The sequence below is a fragment of the Hippopotamus amphibius genome, chromosome 3, assembly GCF_030028045.1.
Source record: "Hippopotamus amphibius kiboko isolate mHipAmp2 chromosome 3, mHipAmp2.hap2, whole genome shotgun sequence".
In the NCBI taxonomy this organism is placed as follows: Eukaryota; Metazoa; Chordata; class Mammalia; order Artiodactyla; family Hippopotamidae; genus Hippopotamus; species Hippopotamus amphibius.
Window position 1 is genome coordinate 81,429,266 of NC_080188.1, and position 16,791 is coordinate 81,446,056.

Sequence of the window (16,791 nt, forward strand, 5' to 3'; positions counted from 1 at the left end):
TTATGTATTTGAAAGTTGCTAAGGGAGTAGATCTTAAAAGTTTTCACTACACATAACACAAAAATTATAACTGTGTGAAGTGATGGAAATTTAAATAACCTTATTGTAATCATTTCAAAATATATACATATATCAAGTCATCAGATTGTATACCTTAAAATTATACGTCATATGTCAATTACATTATAATAAAGGTGGAAAAATAGAAATCAAATTTCAAAAAATAAAGTATATTAAATACATACGAGGATTTTGTATCTTTACTGAAGAATCAGGATCTGGATGCTGTTTATGTATCACTTGAGTACAAATCTGTTCTATAAGAATCTACAGAAGTGAAACAATAGATTGTATTAGCATAATCACTGTATTACCATCACTAATTATTTATTTATTTTTCTAATTGAAGTATAGTTGCTTTACAATATTGTGTTAGTTTATACTGTACAGCAAAGTGACTCCATCCACTATACATATACATATATCCCCTCCTTTTGGATTTCCTTCTCATTTAGGTCACCACAGAGCACTGAGTACAGTTCCCTGTGCGATACAGTAGGTTCTCATTAGCTATCTACTTTATCATCCCACCACCCCTCTTCCCCCTTGGTATCCATAAGTTTGTTCTCTGTTCTCTACATCTGTGTCTCCATTTCTGCTTTGCAAATAAGATTGTCTATACCAATTTTTTCAGATTCCACATATATGCGTTAATATATGGTATTTGTTTTTCTCTTTCTGACTCACTTCACTCTGTATGTCTCTAGGTCCATCCATGTCTACAGTGACTATTAATGAACTTTAAGTACAACACTAATCAACATTAAGTATACAGTCCAGTATTGCCATGTTAAATACCTCTTGCATTATATGGAATAAAAAATTTCAATATTATAACTCTACTTTTACTTGATTATAAAATGAGACATTAAATAGTCAATACAATGGAGAAAATACTTAAACAGAGATGTCCAAACTGCTTAGAAATTCACAGATTAATAGATTTACTAAGATGCAGCCACATTCCCTTTATATAATTAATTTCAAAATTGTACACTGAACCTAAATGATCTTATTTCATCTAGACACTATGAACTCAATTACACAAGTATTTTGATAAGAAATTAGTAAGATTAAATTCTAACTACATTCCTACCTCAAACAGAACATTATATGTGGTCATTGTGATTAAATTTGTCTGAAGCATGAGTCTTTCAGCTAGCAATGAAAACAATCCATGTCCAAGCATGACTTCAGCTTTTCTTCTGCAATTACGTAGGGGAAAAAAAAAAAATCAAACACGGAGTTTTATTTTTCACTATTTAGTATGCATGTTGACGAAGAAGATAGAAAAATGTTTTCCACATTTTTAACAAATTCCAACTCAATAATGTCCCCGATTTTCTTACACCTAGAACTTATAAGGCCATAAAATCTTTAAGTAAAAAATACAAACTACAAAAATAAAGGCACAATTAAAGTTTTAACAATATACAAGACTGGCCATGTCACACCATGGCAAAAATTGTCACCAAAATCTTCAGAGTAATTATTTATTAACTAGCTGCCACTCTCCATCACCCATGAGCTAAGCTGTACCATGAATAATAATCTAAAGCTGAATAAGTAAAGTAGAAAAACAATGTGGAGGAAAAGGTAGAAAACATGCAAGAGAATTTTTAAATGAATACTGTGAAAGTAAATATATCAATACTAAAATTAAACTTCCAAGCAAAAACTAAAGGATCACAAACTTAATTCTACCCCTGAGTTTATCAAGTGTTTTCTGCAAATGGCTAGACATTACGTATTTTAGGTTTTGTGGACCACATGTTCTCTGTAGCAACAAATTGGCACTCCTGTTGTAATGTAAAAACAGCCACAGATGTAAGCAAATAAATGATTATGGCTGTGTTCCAATGAAACTTTATTTATAGTCAGCCAGCTGGATTCAACATAAAGATTACAAGTTTACCAAAACTTTTCCACCACCAAAATTGTTCATTTTTATAATAAACCAATCTTGGTGTAAGGAACAATAGGTAGGATATGAACATCTGCATTCAGCTAAGGAAAAAAGTAACATGGGAGTTTCAGTTTTTAGTTATGCAAATAGCAGAACACAGTATTTGACACACATCCAGGTCACTGTGTTAGCTTTATAGTACAGATAAAGCAAGTGATGATCAAGCCACTTGAAGTCTCTACCTAGATTTAACTGGAATTCAATTTATACAAATGTATTCTTATAATGAACAAAAAAAGAAAAAAAGGAAAATTTAAATAAAAACACAAACAATATACTCCTGTTCCCTACTTTATTTTTAATGTGTAGAAATGGGATTAAGTTTACATAGCATTTTATGAATAAAAGTAAATAAAAGATGTACTAGAGAAACCACGGAACAGAAATACTAATACAAAACTTTATAAAATAAATAATATACAACAGTCCATTTTAGATTTCATGCATACTCACTTTGGGGCCAGGTGTTTTAAAAAATAACCCATTGCCTTGAGAGCTTGTACTCTGATTCCTTCACTTTTTGATGCCATAAGTTTATAGACAACGCTGAATAAATGAAAATGTAAAACAAATTACTATGAGTATGTATTTCAAAATTAAATATCTAAGATATATGTGTGTATATTTTTTTATATAATCACAGGATTATAAACCTAACTTCAAGTAGGACATGGATGAATTTAACATACATTTCTGACATTTAAAAACTTGCTTATCCACTACCTGTTGTTTTCAAGAAACCCACTTTAAATATAGACACATACAGATAAAAAGCAAATTGGTGGAGAAAAATATACCAAGCTAACACTAATCAAAAAACAAGAGTAGCTAAATTAATATCAGACAGAGAAGACTTCAAAGTAAGGAAAGTTATCGGTGATAAAGAAGGACATAACAGTCCTTAATATGTACACACCTAACTATAGACCCTAAACCTGTGAGGCAAAAAATGATAGAACTGTGAGGCAAAACAGATAAATCTATTATGATAGTTAGAGATTTCAAAACCCCATTCTCAGAAATGGACAGATAGAGCAGGCAGAATATCAGCAAGGACACAGTTAACCTCAAGAATACCATCAGTCAGGCTTCCCTGGTGGCGCAGAGGTTATGAATCAGCCTGCCAATGCAGGGGACACAGGTTCGAGCCCCGGTCCGGGACGATCCCACGTGCCACGGGGCAACTACGCCCATGTGCCACAACTACCGAGCCTGTGCTCTAGAGCCCGAGAACCACAACTACTGATCCCCCACGCTAAAACTACTGAAGCCTGCACGCCTAGAGCCCATGCTCCGCAGCAGGAGAAGCCACCACACTGAGAAGCCATCGCACCACAACAAAGAGTAGCCCCCGCTCTGTGCAACTAGAGAAAGCTCGCACACAGCAACAAAGACCCAACGGAGCCAAAAATAAAAAAATTAATTAATTTATAAAAAAATACCATTGATCATGTCTATAACACATCATGATGTCTATAACACACATCTATAGACTGCTTCAATCTACAATAGTAGAATACACATTTTCCTCCAGCTCACATGGAACATTCACCAAGTAGACCACACCCAGGGCCATAAAACACACACAATCAACAAATATGAAGATTGGAAATTATATACAGTTTTCTCTCAGAACACAATGGAATTAAACCAGAAATCAATAACAGAAAGATAACTGAAAAACCCCCAAATACTTGGAGATTAAACAACATACTTCTAAATAACATGTGGGTCAAAGAAGAAATCTCAAAAAATTAAAAGTATTTTCAACTAAATGAAAATGAAAGCACTACTTATTAAAAATTGTGAGATATTGCAAAAGCAGTGCTTACAGGAAAATTTATAACACTGAATGCATATATTAGAAAAGACAAAAGCTCTGAAATCAATAACTTAAGTTTTTACTCTAGGACACCCAGAAGAGAAAATTCAATCCCAAGAAAGCAGAAGAAAAATAAGTATTAGAGTAGAAATCAATAAAATAGAAAATAAAAAATCAATGGAGAAAATCAACACAACCAAAAGCTGGTTCTTCGTAAAGATCAATAAAGTCAATGACCTTCTATCCAGGCTAAGAAAAAGAGAGAGGTCGTACAAATGTAGAGAACAAACACATGGACACCAAGTGGGGAAAGTGGGGAGGGTTGAGGGGAATGAACTGGGAGACTGGGACACCAAATTGTACACTCTAAATATATGCAGTTTATTGTATGTTAACTGTATCTCAATAAAATTTCTAAAAAAAAAAAAACACAACAAACAAAATTAGGAAATTAAGAGAAAGAAAAAAAAAAGAAAGAAAAAACAGAGAGGTCGTAATTAAGTAATATCAGAAATGAAAGGAGGGGCATCACTACAGAATAGTAGTGCTACTCATGCTACCTGACTTCAAGACTTACTATAAAGCTAAGGTAATCAAGACAGTGTGGTACTGGAAAAAGAATACACAAATAGATCAATGTAATAGAATAGACAGCCTAGAAATAGACCCACATAAATCTAGTCAACCAGTCTTTGACAAAATAGGAGTAAAAGCAAGACAATGAACAAAGATACTCTCTTCAACAAATGATACTGAAACAAGAGGCCATCCATATCCAAACAAATGAATCTAGACACAGACCTTACACACTTCATAAAAATTAACTCAATATGGACCTCAATGTAAAAATGCAAAACTATAAAACTCTTAGAATACAACAGAGGAGAAAACCTAGATGACCTTGGGTATGGTGATACCTTTTTAGTTACAACACCAAAGACATGATCCATAATAAAAAATAACTAAGCTGGATTTCATTAAAATTAAAAACTGCTCTGCAAAAGACTGTATGAAGAGAATTAGAGCACCAGGCATAGACTGAGAGAAAATACTTGGAAAGGAAACATCTGATAAATGATTGTTATCCAAAATACACAAAGAACTCTAAAACTCAACAAGAAGAAAACAAACGACTGCATTAAAAAAAAAAAAATAGGCCAAAGAACTTAATAGATATCGCGCCAAGGAAAATAAACAGATGGCAAATGAGAATATAAAAAGATGCTCCACATAACATATTATCAGGGAAATGCAACAATGAAATACCGCAACAATGAAAAACAACGAGGGACTTCCCTGCTGGTCCAGTGGTAAAGAATCCATCTTGCAATGCAGGAGACATAGGTTTGATCCCTGGCCGGGAACTAAGATTCCACATGCCATGGGGCAACTAAGCCTACGCACCACAACTACTGAGCCCGGGCACTTCAACTAGAGACCCTGCATGCCACAAACTATGGAACTCACATACTCTGGAGCCCGTGCACCACAACTATAGAGCCCACATGCCCTGGAGCCCGTGCGTCACAACTAAAGAAGAGGAAACCCACATGCCACAACTAGAGAGAAGCCCATGCACTGTAGCGAAAAGCCCACGCACCACAAGGAAAGATCCTGCGTGCCGCAACAAAGACCCGACACAGGCGAAAATTAAAAAAATAAAACATGACAAACAACAATGAAATATGCTACACACCTATTAGAATGGTCAAACAACACAAAATACTGGTGAGGGTGGAGAGCAACAGGAACGCTCATCACAGCCAGTGGGAATTCAAAATGGCAGAGCCACTCTGGAAGACACCTTGACAGTTTCTTACAAAACTAAACATAATTTTGCCATACAATGGAGCAATACCACACCTTGGCATCTGTCCAAGGACCTGAAAATATATTTCTAGCAAAAAAAGCCACACATGCATGTTAACAGCAGCTTTAGGCATAATTACAAAAACTTGCAAGCAACTAAGGTGTCCTTGGTCAATGCACAAATAAACTGTGAACAACCAAACAATGAAATAATATTCATCCCTACAAGAAATGAGCTATCGAGTTATGAAAAGCTATGAAAAGCCTTTTCAATCTCATACCAACAGCCTTTTCAATACTGTATGATACCAACTATATGACATTCTAGAAAAGGCAGAACTAGAAAAACAACAAAAAAATCAGCGACAGGGTTGGTGGGGGAGTGGGAGAGGGATGAATAGGTGGAGCACAGAGGATTTTTAGAGCAATGAAAATATTCTGGATGATACTGTAATAATGAACACATGCTGTTATACATTCGACTAACCAAGAGTAATGATAATGATAATATGATATGCAGCCTCTCTGTCGTGTGTATTAGAACCATACTATAGAAAAAACACACAATTTCCTAAGTACTCTGAAGGCTAAACAAAAGCAGGCGCATTGGTGTAGGGCAGTTAATACTTGGAGGTTACCCATTTTGGAGGTAAGAGTCTCAATTTTCAATTCTCTTTTGTAAATCTGACCCATGAATGGGTCCCTATCTCAGAGTTACTTTCTGTCAGAAGTTCAGGTAGCTAATATTCTGAGAAAAACTGTCCTTCTAGTTAGAGGAACTAAGAAAATGGATCTTTATGGAACTCTCCTGCACTGTTGGTGGGAATGTAAGTTGGTACAGCCACTATGGAAAACAATTTGAAGGTTCCTTCAAAAACTACAAATAGAACTACCATATGATCCAGTCATCCCACTCCTGGGCATATACCCAAAGAAAACCATAATCCCAAAAGAAACTTGTACCATAATGTTTACTGCAGAACTATTTACAATAGCCAGGACATGGAAACAACCTAAATGCCCATCAACAAATGAATGGATAAAGAAGATGTGGCATATATATACAATGGAATATTACTCAGCTATAAAAAGGGATGGAGCTATATGTCATGAGGTGGATAGACCTACAGTCTGTCATACAGAGTGAAGTAAGTCAGAAAGAGAAAGACAAATATTGTATGCTAACTCACATATACGGAATCTAAAAATGGTACTGATGAACTCAGTGACAAGAACAAGGACGCAGATGCAGAGAATGGACTGGCGAACTCGAGGTTTGGGGGGGGCGGGGGGTGAAGGGAAAGCTGAGATGAAGCGAGAGAGTAGCACAGACATATATATACTACCAACTGTAAAACAGATAGCCAGTGGGAAGTTGTTATATAACAAAGGGAGTCCAACTCGAGGATGGAAGATGCCTTAGAGGACTGGGACGGGGAGGGTGGGGGGGACTCAAGGGAGGGTGGGGGGGGAGCTGAGGGAGGGAAGGAATACGGGGATATGTGTATAAAAACAGATGATTGAACTTGGTGTACCCCCAAAAAAATAATAAATAAATAAATAAAATTAAAAAAAAGAAAAGAAAATGGGTCCTTATAAGCTAGAGAGAGGGTAGGGGGAGTCATGAAGAGGAGCAAATGGGAGAGAAGGATCCTCAAAATCAGTGTAAAAAGGTGCAAAAGCCGTAAAGGACCCAGGAGATGCAAAGTATGGGGCAGACTCATACCAGAATATCAAGTCTTTCTAAACTGAAAGATGATCTGAATTATCACCTAATTCTCAACCTAATCCCTGAGTGGTACATGTACAAGAAAAACCCAAAGCAAGACAAGAGAGGTTTTAAAAATGAAGTGCCATCAGAACCACCATCCACAAAGGATAGGCAGAAGTTGCAGTATGACCCTTCTTGCTAAAATAAAACCAAACAAAAAAAAATAACATTTGTTAACAAGACCAAGAGTTGATTAAAAAAAAAAAAGAGGACACTTAAAATGTCCACAACGCATTATAAAACACTTAATGTACAAAGAACCAAGAAAATGTGACAATTTCTCATGGGAAAACACAATGAACAGATGCTGATGGGATAGGCAAATTCTTAGGATTCTTGCACAAAGATTCTAAAAAGCTATCATAGGTACTTCCCTGGTGGTGCAGTGGTTAAGAATCCGCCTGCCAATGCAGGGGACGTGGGTTTGATCCCTGGCAGGAAGATCCCGCATGCCACAGAGCAACTAAGGCTGTGCACCACAACTACTGAGCCTGCACTCTAGAGCCTGTGAGCCACAACTACTGAGCCTGCGAGCTGCAACTACTGAAGTCCATGCACCCTAGAGCCCATGCTCTGCAACAAGAGAAGCTACCACACTGAGAAGCCCACGCATGGCAAAGAAGAGTAGCCCCCCCACAACACAACTAGAGAAAGCCCACACACAACAAAGAAGACCCAACGCAGCCAAAAGTTTAAAAAATTAAAACAAAATCTTAACGCTATTATAACTATGCTCCAGAAGGTAAAGGTAAACACAGTCTAAGTGGATCACAAAATAGAGTTCTCATCAAAAGAAAGAAAGTATAAAAATTAACCATATTGAAATTATATAACTGAAATGTACAAGAGCTGAAATAAAATATTTATGAGAGGAGCTCAGTATCAAAATAGACAAGACAAAGGAAAAGTTTATAAACTTGAAGATCAAGTTTATGATACATATCAAATTTCTATATTAATAGAAAGTATCAAATGTGAAGAACAGAGACAAAAATGAGATAAACTAAAAAGAAGCTGAGGGAAATATGCATCAAAAGCTCTAATATTCAAGTCATTAGGAATCCAAAATGAAACAGAAAGATACACTTAAAAAAATATTTTAAAATAAAAGCATAAAGGTACTTCCCTAGTGGCGCAGTGATTAAGAATCACCTGCCAATGCAAGGGACACGGGTTCTATCCCTGGTCAGGAAAGATCCCACAGGCCACAGAGCAACTAAGCCCATGCGGCCACAACTACTAAGCCTGCACTCTAGAGCCCACAAGCCACAACTACTGAGCCCACATGCCATAACTACTGAAGCCCACATGCCTAGAGCCCACGGTCTGCAATAAGAGAAGCCAGCACACTGAGAATCCTGCGCACCACAACAAAGAGTAGCACCCGCTCACCACCTCGCTACAACTAGAGAAAGCCTGCCTGAAGCAATGATGACCCAATGCAGCCAATAAATAAATAAATAAATAAATAAATAAAACTATTATTTGGTAATAATAACAAAGAAAATGAAATTTCAGGGAGTGTGGCTGGGGAAGAACTAAAGAATATTTCCTGAAAGCAAATACAAAAACCTAATTCATCATACGTAACAAAGAAAGATTTAATTTATCACAGATTTATTCTTAGAAATCATGGAGACAGTGGGAAAATAGTTTAAAGTACTGAAAGCACAAAAACTAGAAACACAAAATTCTACATGCAGCAAAAATATCCTTGGGTAAAGGCCAAATAAAAACATTTTCATAAGAAAAACTAAGAAATCATATTTCCAGCAAAGCTATTCAACAAGAAATACTTCCTTTAGGAATGAAGGAAGAGTAAAAGAATTATAGATATCTGAATAAACATAAGTTTTTTCTTAAATTCTTTACTACATATTACAAGTGAAATTAAAAATTATAGCATTGTCTAGAGAGGCTTAGGAAACATTAGATACAAAAAGGAACAATGGTGGAGGTTAAAGGTATCAACATACTTGCAATGGTTCTATGTTTTATTTGAAGACATAGAATATTAACTCTACGTATACTCTGAAATTTCTAAAGCAGCCAATAAAAACTTACACAAAGAGGTAGATCCAAAACCAAAAAGAAATTAATTTTAAAAGAATTCCAAAAGTATTCAAATACAAAGAAAAGGGAAAAGAGAGGGCAAATTATACTGAGACAATAAAATAATAAAATGCTAGATGAAAATAAAGCTATATCAATAATTACACTAAAAGTAAATAGTCAAAACACATGAAAAGACTAAGTGTCTCAGCGTACATTTAAAAAAATAAAACATCCAACTACACCATGTGTATTACTCATTGTTTTCTATAGCAGGAGATCAAACACGATGTGTATATATACAGAGAGAGAGAGATTTATTTTAAAGAATTGACTCACGCAATTGTGGAGGCTAAGTCTGAAACCTGCAGGATAGACAAGTACTCTGGAGATTGAGGAAAACATAAGTCCAAAGGCACTGTGTTGGTGGAATTCCTTTTTGCTTGGGGGAAGTAATTTTTTTTTTTTAATTAATGCCTTCAACTGATTTGATAGGCCCACCCACATTATGAATGGCAACCTGCTTTACTCAAAGTCCACCAATTTAAATGCTGACCACATTCAAAAAATAATTTCACAAAAATAAGCAGGATAATGTCTGACCAAATATCAAGGCACTGTGGCCCAGCCAGGTGACACAAAATTGGCCATCAGGGCTTCCCTGGTGGTGCAGTGGTTAAGAATACACCTGCCACTGCAGGGCACATGGGTTCAATCCCTGGTCTGGAAAGATCCCACATGCTTCAGAGCAACTAAGCCCATGTACCACAACTACTGAGCCTGCGCTCTAGAGCCCGTGAGCCACAACTATTGAGCCCATGTGCCACAACTACTGAAGCCTGCGAGCCTAGAAACTGCGCTCTGCAACAAGAGAAGCTACTGCAATGAGTACCCGCACACCAATAACGAAGAGTAGTCCCGCTCTCTGCAGCTAGAGAAAGCCTGTGTGCAGCAACAAGGACTTAATGCAGCCAATAAATAAATAAATTTATTTTAAAAAAATTAGCCATCACATCTTGTCAACAAGAAATTCGATTAACTATAAAGTTACAAATAAAAGAATGGAAAAAAAGACATACCATGTAAATGCAGAGCAAAAGAAAGCTGAATTAGCTATATAAATATCAAACTAAGTAGATTTCAGATCAAGAAACATTTCCAGGGGGGACAAAGGAAATTATATAACTATAAAAGCATTAATTCCCCAATAAGACATAAAAATCCTTAATATAGATATACTTAATATCTGATATACATGATAAAATGATAAAACTACGAAGAAAGAAAAAGAGAAAAATGTATATTTATAGTCAGAGATTTCAATAATCATATCTCAGTAAACGACAGAACAAGTAGACAAAGAGGTAATAATGGCATAGAAGATCTGAAGAATGCTATCAACCAACTTAGTGTACTTGACATTTATAGAACACTCCATCCAACATCATCAAAATATATGCACTCTTCTGGTGCGCATGGAAAACTTACCCAGATATACCATATTCTGAACCACAAAGCAAGTCTCAATAAATTTTAAAGGATTCAAGTCATACAAAGATCCTCCTAGACAAAAATGAAATTAAATAAAAATTCAACTATAAAAAGATCTCTGGAAAACACTTCTAAATAACACACAGATAAAATAAGAAATAAAAAAGTACTTTGAACTGAATAAAAATGGCATTAAACTGAAAGTGCTTAGGAAGACATTTAAAGCACTAAAACCCATATTCAAAAAGAAGAAAGATCTCAAAACAGTGACAATGCATAAAAGTGATCAACCTCTAGCCAGGACTGACTTGAAAGAAAAAAAGAAGAAGAAAAATTATTAGTGTCAAAAATGAGAGAGTTAAAATCACTACTGGCTTTTCAGATATTTAAATGAAAATAAAGGGGGGGACTTCCCTGGTAGCGCAGTGGTTAGGAGTCTGCCTGCTAGTGCAGGGGACCCAGATTCGAGCCCTGGTCCAGGAAGATCTCACATGCCACGGAGCAACTAAGCCCATGCGCCACAACTACTGAGCCTGCACTCTAGAGCCCATGAGCCACAACTACTGAAGCCTGCACACCTAGAGCCCATGGTCCGCAACATGAGAAGCCACCGCAATAAGAAGCCCACGCACCACAACAAAGAGTAGCCCCCGCCCACCACAACTAGAGAGAAAGCCCACACACAGCAACGAAGACCCAGCACAGCCAATAAATAAAAAGCAAAGAAACAAATCTGCATTGCCCTGATGAGTAATGCAGAAGAGTGACTTAAAAAAAAAAAAAAAAAGAAAGGGGGACTTCCCTGGAGGCTCAGTGATTACAAATCCACCTGCCAATGCAGGGGACACAGGTTCCATCCCTGGTCCAGGAAGATCCCACATGCCGCGGAGAAACTAAGCCCGTGCACCACAACTACTGAGCCTGCGCTCTAGAGCCTGAGAGCCACAACTATTGAGCCCGTGTGCTGCAACTACTGAAGCCCGTGTGCCTAGAGCCCGTGCTCCGAAATGAGAGAAACCACCACACTGATAAGCCCGCACACCGGAACGAAGAGTAGCCCCCGCTCACCACAACTACAGAGAGCCCGTGCACAGCAACGAAGACCCAACACAGCCAAAATTAAACAAATAGATAAAATAATAAATAAATCTTTTTTTCTAAAAAAAGGAAGAAATAAAGAAAATAAAGGAACAACTTTATATCAATAAATTTGACAGTTTAAATGAAATGCACAATTCCTTGATAGAAAGAAACTTACCAAAACTTATCAAAGAAACAGATAACCTAAATAGCCCTGTATCTATTAAGAAAATTGAATTGTAGCTAAAAACATCCCTACAAAGAAAATTCCACTCAGCTAACTTCACTGGTAAATTTTAGCAAACATTTAAAGAATAAATAATAATAATTCTACACAAACTCTTCAAGAAAATTAAAGAGTAAGGAATATTTCCCAAATCAGTTTATGAGGTCAGCATTTACTCTGACATTTAAATCAGTGACTGTGAATAAAACAAATTACCCTTCAAAATGTGGGTGCCTCATCTGAATAGTCGAAGGCTTTAATAGAAAAAGGGAAGTACCTCCCTAGAGGAAGAGGGAACACTGCCAGCAGACTGCCTTTGGGCTCAAACTGCAACATCAACTCTTATCTGGGTCTCCACCTGCCAGCCTGCAAATTTTGGACTTGTATTCCACAATCACATGAGCCAATTCCTTAACACAAATCACAATATCCCTCCCTCCCTCCAACCCTCACTCTCTCTCTCCCTCCTTCCCTCTCTCTCTCTCTCTCACCCTCGCGCACACACACCCTTTTGGTTCAGCTTCTCTGGGAATCTCTGAAAATACACTCCTTAAGTATAATGTATAAAGTCATCTTCTATCTTATAGAGAAGGAGTACTGAAAGGTAGCAAATAAAAACTTTGTAATAGAGGACTGATATGGGAAATTTATTATAATTAGATCACTAAATTAGTTACTGTAGCTGATCATCCAGCAAAGTAGCTGTTAAACATTTGTGGCCCAAAAACCTTCTCATTAAATGAAAGATTTAAAACAAAAGTATTCTTTTGTTATTGATGATTCTTACAGACTGAATGTGCGCTCCTCAATTCATACGTTAAAACCCTAAGCCCAACAGTGGCTGTATTTGGAGATGGGCCTATAAGAAATCAATTAGGACTGAATGAAGTCATAAGGGTGGGTCCCTGATTTAACAGGATAGGCATCCTTATAAAAAAGACCAAAGAGCTTGCACTCTCTCTCCTCCTGTTCATGCACACACACAAAAAAGTCAAGCGAACACACAACGAGAAGGTGGCTGTGTACAACCCAAAGGGAAAGCCCTCACCAGACACCAACCCTGCTGGCACCTTGATCTTGGACTTACAGTCTCTAGAATTATGAGAAAACAAATTTCTGGTGTTTAAGCCACCAAGCCTAGGGCATTTTGTTCAGGCGACCGGAGCAGACTAATAAAATGATGATTTGGGATTAGGGTTGAAAGAAGTTATGTTTTAAAGGGAGGATAAAGATCTTCTCTTGGATCACAAATGAATATTACTGTTCTAGAACCTGAAGTTAAGTCTGGTAAAGAATCTGACCTTACAATAGCTGTATAATAGCACTAACGATACAAAATACTGGAATGATTTGCCTGATCTGTGCTCACATATTAAATAGTAACATAGCCTCTATAATTAAAGATCTTTTCAAAAAACATAAGACATGAAGTAAAAGGCTCTTACATCCTAACTGATTTTATAAGATCCAGTAATAATTTTCATATCTAAGAATCTGTCATTTCGAACTGATCTCTTCTATTAAATATATTAAAATTCTTGAAATGTTAAACTCTTACCGTAACCCATTCCTCTGGTCAAAAGCCGGTATCATAGAGTTAGGATGTTCTGACATTAATGCAACAAGCAGCTGTAGGACATCCATTAGATTGTCATCCTAAAATTATGTTAGAATTTTTTAAAATAAAGAAAAACAACTTATTTGAACAATGACTACTTCTCAAACAATGAATTTTGTTAAAAAAAAGTACACATCTATACACTTTTTTTAAACAAACATATTCTTTACATATACATATTCATCTGTTTAACTCAAAATACATAACACCAAATACTCAATAATTTCTTAATCAAAGATATAAAATGTTTCTTATACTGTATCAAGATTTCCTAAAACACATCCCATTGATATAATAGATACTGATTTACAGGCTGTTTTTTTTCAAAGGAAGGATTATACATCAAGAAATTGGGTGCTCGCTCCGGCAGCACATATACTAAAATTGGAACGATACAGAGAAGATTAGCATGGCCCCTGCGCAAGGATGACACGCAAATTCGTGAAGCATTCCATATTTTTAATATGGGGATATGTGTATAAAAACAGATGACTGAACTTGGTGTACCCACAAAAAAATAATAAATAAATAAATAAAATTTAAAAAAAAAGAAAGAAATTGGGCAGGCAGGAGGAAGAACTGGTTGTTCTTTTTTGTTACAGCAAGACATTGAAGTTTTAATATGCTAATAGACGCTGTGAATATAGTAGTAGTGCGGGGGCAACATACTGTGTATCACTTTCTAAACTTACTTAACTGGGACTATTTTGTGCACTAAGCCTCTCCAGAAACTAGTTCCAAAAGAAGACCTTTTGGGAAATGATAACTAGATAGTTCTCGTATACTATCTGCTGTCAGTATTAAAGATAGAGATGATCAATAAATGTTTAGTGAGTCAACACAAAGTATATGGTACACTTGGATAACATTTGCAGAATAGCACAGGAGCAAGCACGTAAGAGTTCTGAAATCTAAAAATTTCAAGAAAATCCTTTACAACCTCTGCTGCATATCATTAGGGCCTACTTTGCATTACAAATCCAAAAATTAAGTGGAAGCAGCAGTTAGTCACCTCTGTGGTGCCCTGCCTCCAGGTTTTCATTCACTGCTTTTGTATTTTTGTTGTGGAAGCTACGTGAATATTTAATTTTCAATATGCTAAGTAAATGATGTAGAAGTAAGGCGCTGGGCCTTTGGAAGTGTTATCTGAAGGACCTGAAAAATCCCTGATTTAATAGTTTCAGAGAAAACAGAAGATCACTATGACTTCCAGTTTCTCTCCTCTGAAATATTTTGGTCCTTCAGGGTTAAGAAAATCTAAAATTATAATAGACTACCCAAGACGAAGAAGAAATCACAATTATTACTGTTTAAGTCAAATATGATACAATCAAGAAATTTAACCCATTCTTTTCTGCCGCAATTAACAAACACAGGTACAAACCATATCTCTTATTTATTAATGATTTTAAAAGGCACTATTTTATGCTGTAGCAAATATGTTAATTCATAGAAAATGAACTTTAACACAGAAATATAAATTACCATATAAGTATTGTGCTTTATATGAAATTAATTTGCAAATTTTACTTATTTAAAACGTTTAATCAGATTATTTACTTAGACTACATCTGGCATATATTACATTTTCCCAGAGCTAAAAAATAAAGGAGAAAACTCCACACATTTCAACCTATTTATTTTTCAACCTCCTTTTCAACCACATCATTTTAAATCAACTATAAATGAGTTGTTTAACTTAACGATATTTGATTATACAAAATCAGTGGGAAGATTGTTATGATTTTATAAGTCCAGTCAGACTTCCCTGGTGGCCCAGTGGTTAAGAATCTGCCTGTCAATGCAGGAGACACAGGTTCGATGCCTGCTCCAGGAAGATCCCACATGTCGCAGAGCAACTAAGCCTGTGCACCACAGCTATGGAGCCTGCATTCTAGAGCCGGCGAGCCACAACCACTGAAGCTCATGCTATGCAACAAGACAAGCCACCGCAATGAGAAGTCTGCATACCGCAACAGAGTAGCCCACACTCGCCACAACTAGAGAAAGCCCATGCGCAGCAACAAAGACCCAACATAACCATAAATAAATTAAAATTTTTTCAATAAATAAAGTCCAATCATTTTTCATCATTTTTATTATCTATTTTTCCATTTCTTACACTGGTTCCTGGAAATACACTGAAAGTATTCTTTGGTATACTTTACTATTAGGTCAATGAGATCTAATTTTAACACTTTTTAAAGCCTTTCACCATTATTCCCAGAGGCATCTCGTGGTAATAAAAAAATATTTAAATGAAGATTGCTAAGATTTAGTTCCTAGATACATTTACTCTCCATTATAGTCACATCATTAATGAAAGATCTCTTTAACTATTTTACTTTTAAGAAACCCCATAATGCAACTTCAGAAAATAAAATCCCAACATATAAAATTCAAATGTTACCTCATGCATAGTGAGTAGATAATTAAGAATGGCCTGCAGTTCATCTTCCTTAACTCCAGAATCCTTTAAAAATATAATATAAGTGTCTTATACTTACATATATAAAACTTTTTTGAAAAGGGAAATTATACACATAGATTTGTCAACTTGGTCAGTTGCTATAAATGTAAAAAGATAATGTAATATAGAATCTAAATTTAAAATAAAAATTCGGGGAAGCACTATAGACATGCAGTATATAACACAGTGTAGAAGTCAAAAGAGATCAGACATCAGTGTCCTGTTTTCAACACCATATAATATATAAAAACCTAGCTAGTAAAGCTTCAGAATCCTGAAGTGAGCAAAAATAATAATAATTGGAAAGATAAAAGGGTATTATTCACACTTATCACTCCTCTAAATACAGAAGACAATTTTTCGGTTTATCTTTTTCTATTAAATTTGGAGAGTAAAATGAACAGTTTCTAAAATTACCAAGTTAAA

General features: G+C 35.9%; 1 protein-coding gene and 1 non-coding gene across 7 annotated transcripts in view; one reads left to right on the plus strand and one right to left on the minus strand.

The window, feature by feature from the left end:
• Positions 1 to 16,791, minus strand: part of LRBA (LPS responsive beige-like anchor protein) — a 687,888-nt gene that overhangs the window by 553,351 nt on the left and 117,746 nt on the right. For all 6 annotated transcript variants that reach the window (XM_057725704.1, XM_057725703.1, XM_057725702.1 and 3 more), the window contains 5 exons: positions 16,306 to 16,368; positions 13,836 to 13,933; positions 2,480 to 2,572; positions 1,157 to 1,265; positions 246 to 327 (listed from right to left, as the gene is read on the minus strand). In XM_057725704.1, the coding sequence (XP_057581687.1) occupies positions 246 to 327; positions 1,157 to 1,265; positions 2,480 to 2,572; positions 13,836 to 13,933; positions 16,306 to 16,368 (445 nt within the window). The remainder of the gene's footprint in view (positions 1 to 245; positions 328 to 1,156; positions 1,266 to 2,479; positions 2,573 to 13,835; positions 13,934 to 16,305; positions 16,369 to 16,791) is intronic.
• Positions 14,250 to 14,356, plus strand: LOC130850670 (U6 spliceosomal RNA). Its single transcript, XR_009053014.1, has one exon. It is a non-coding gene; the product is annotated as a U6 spliceosomal RNA (small nuclear RNA).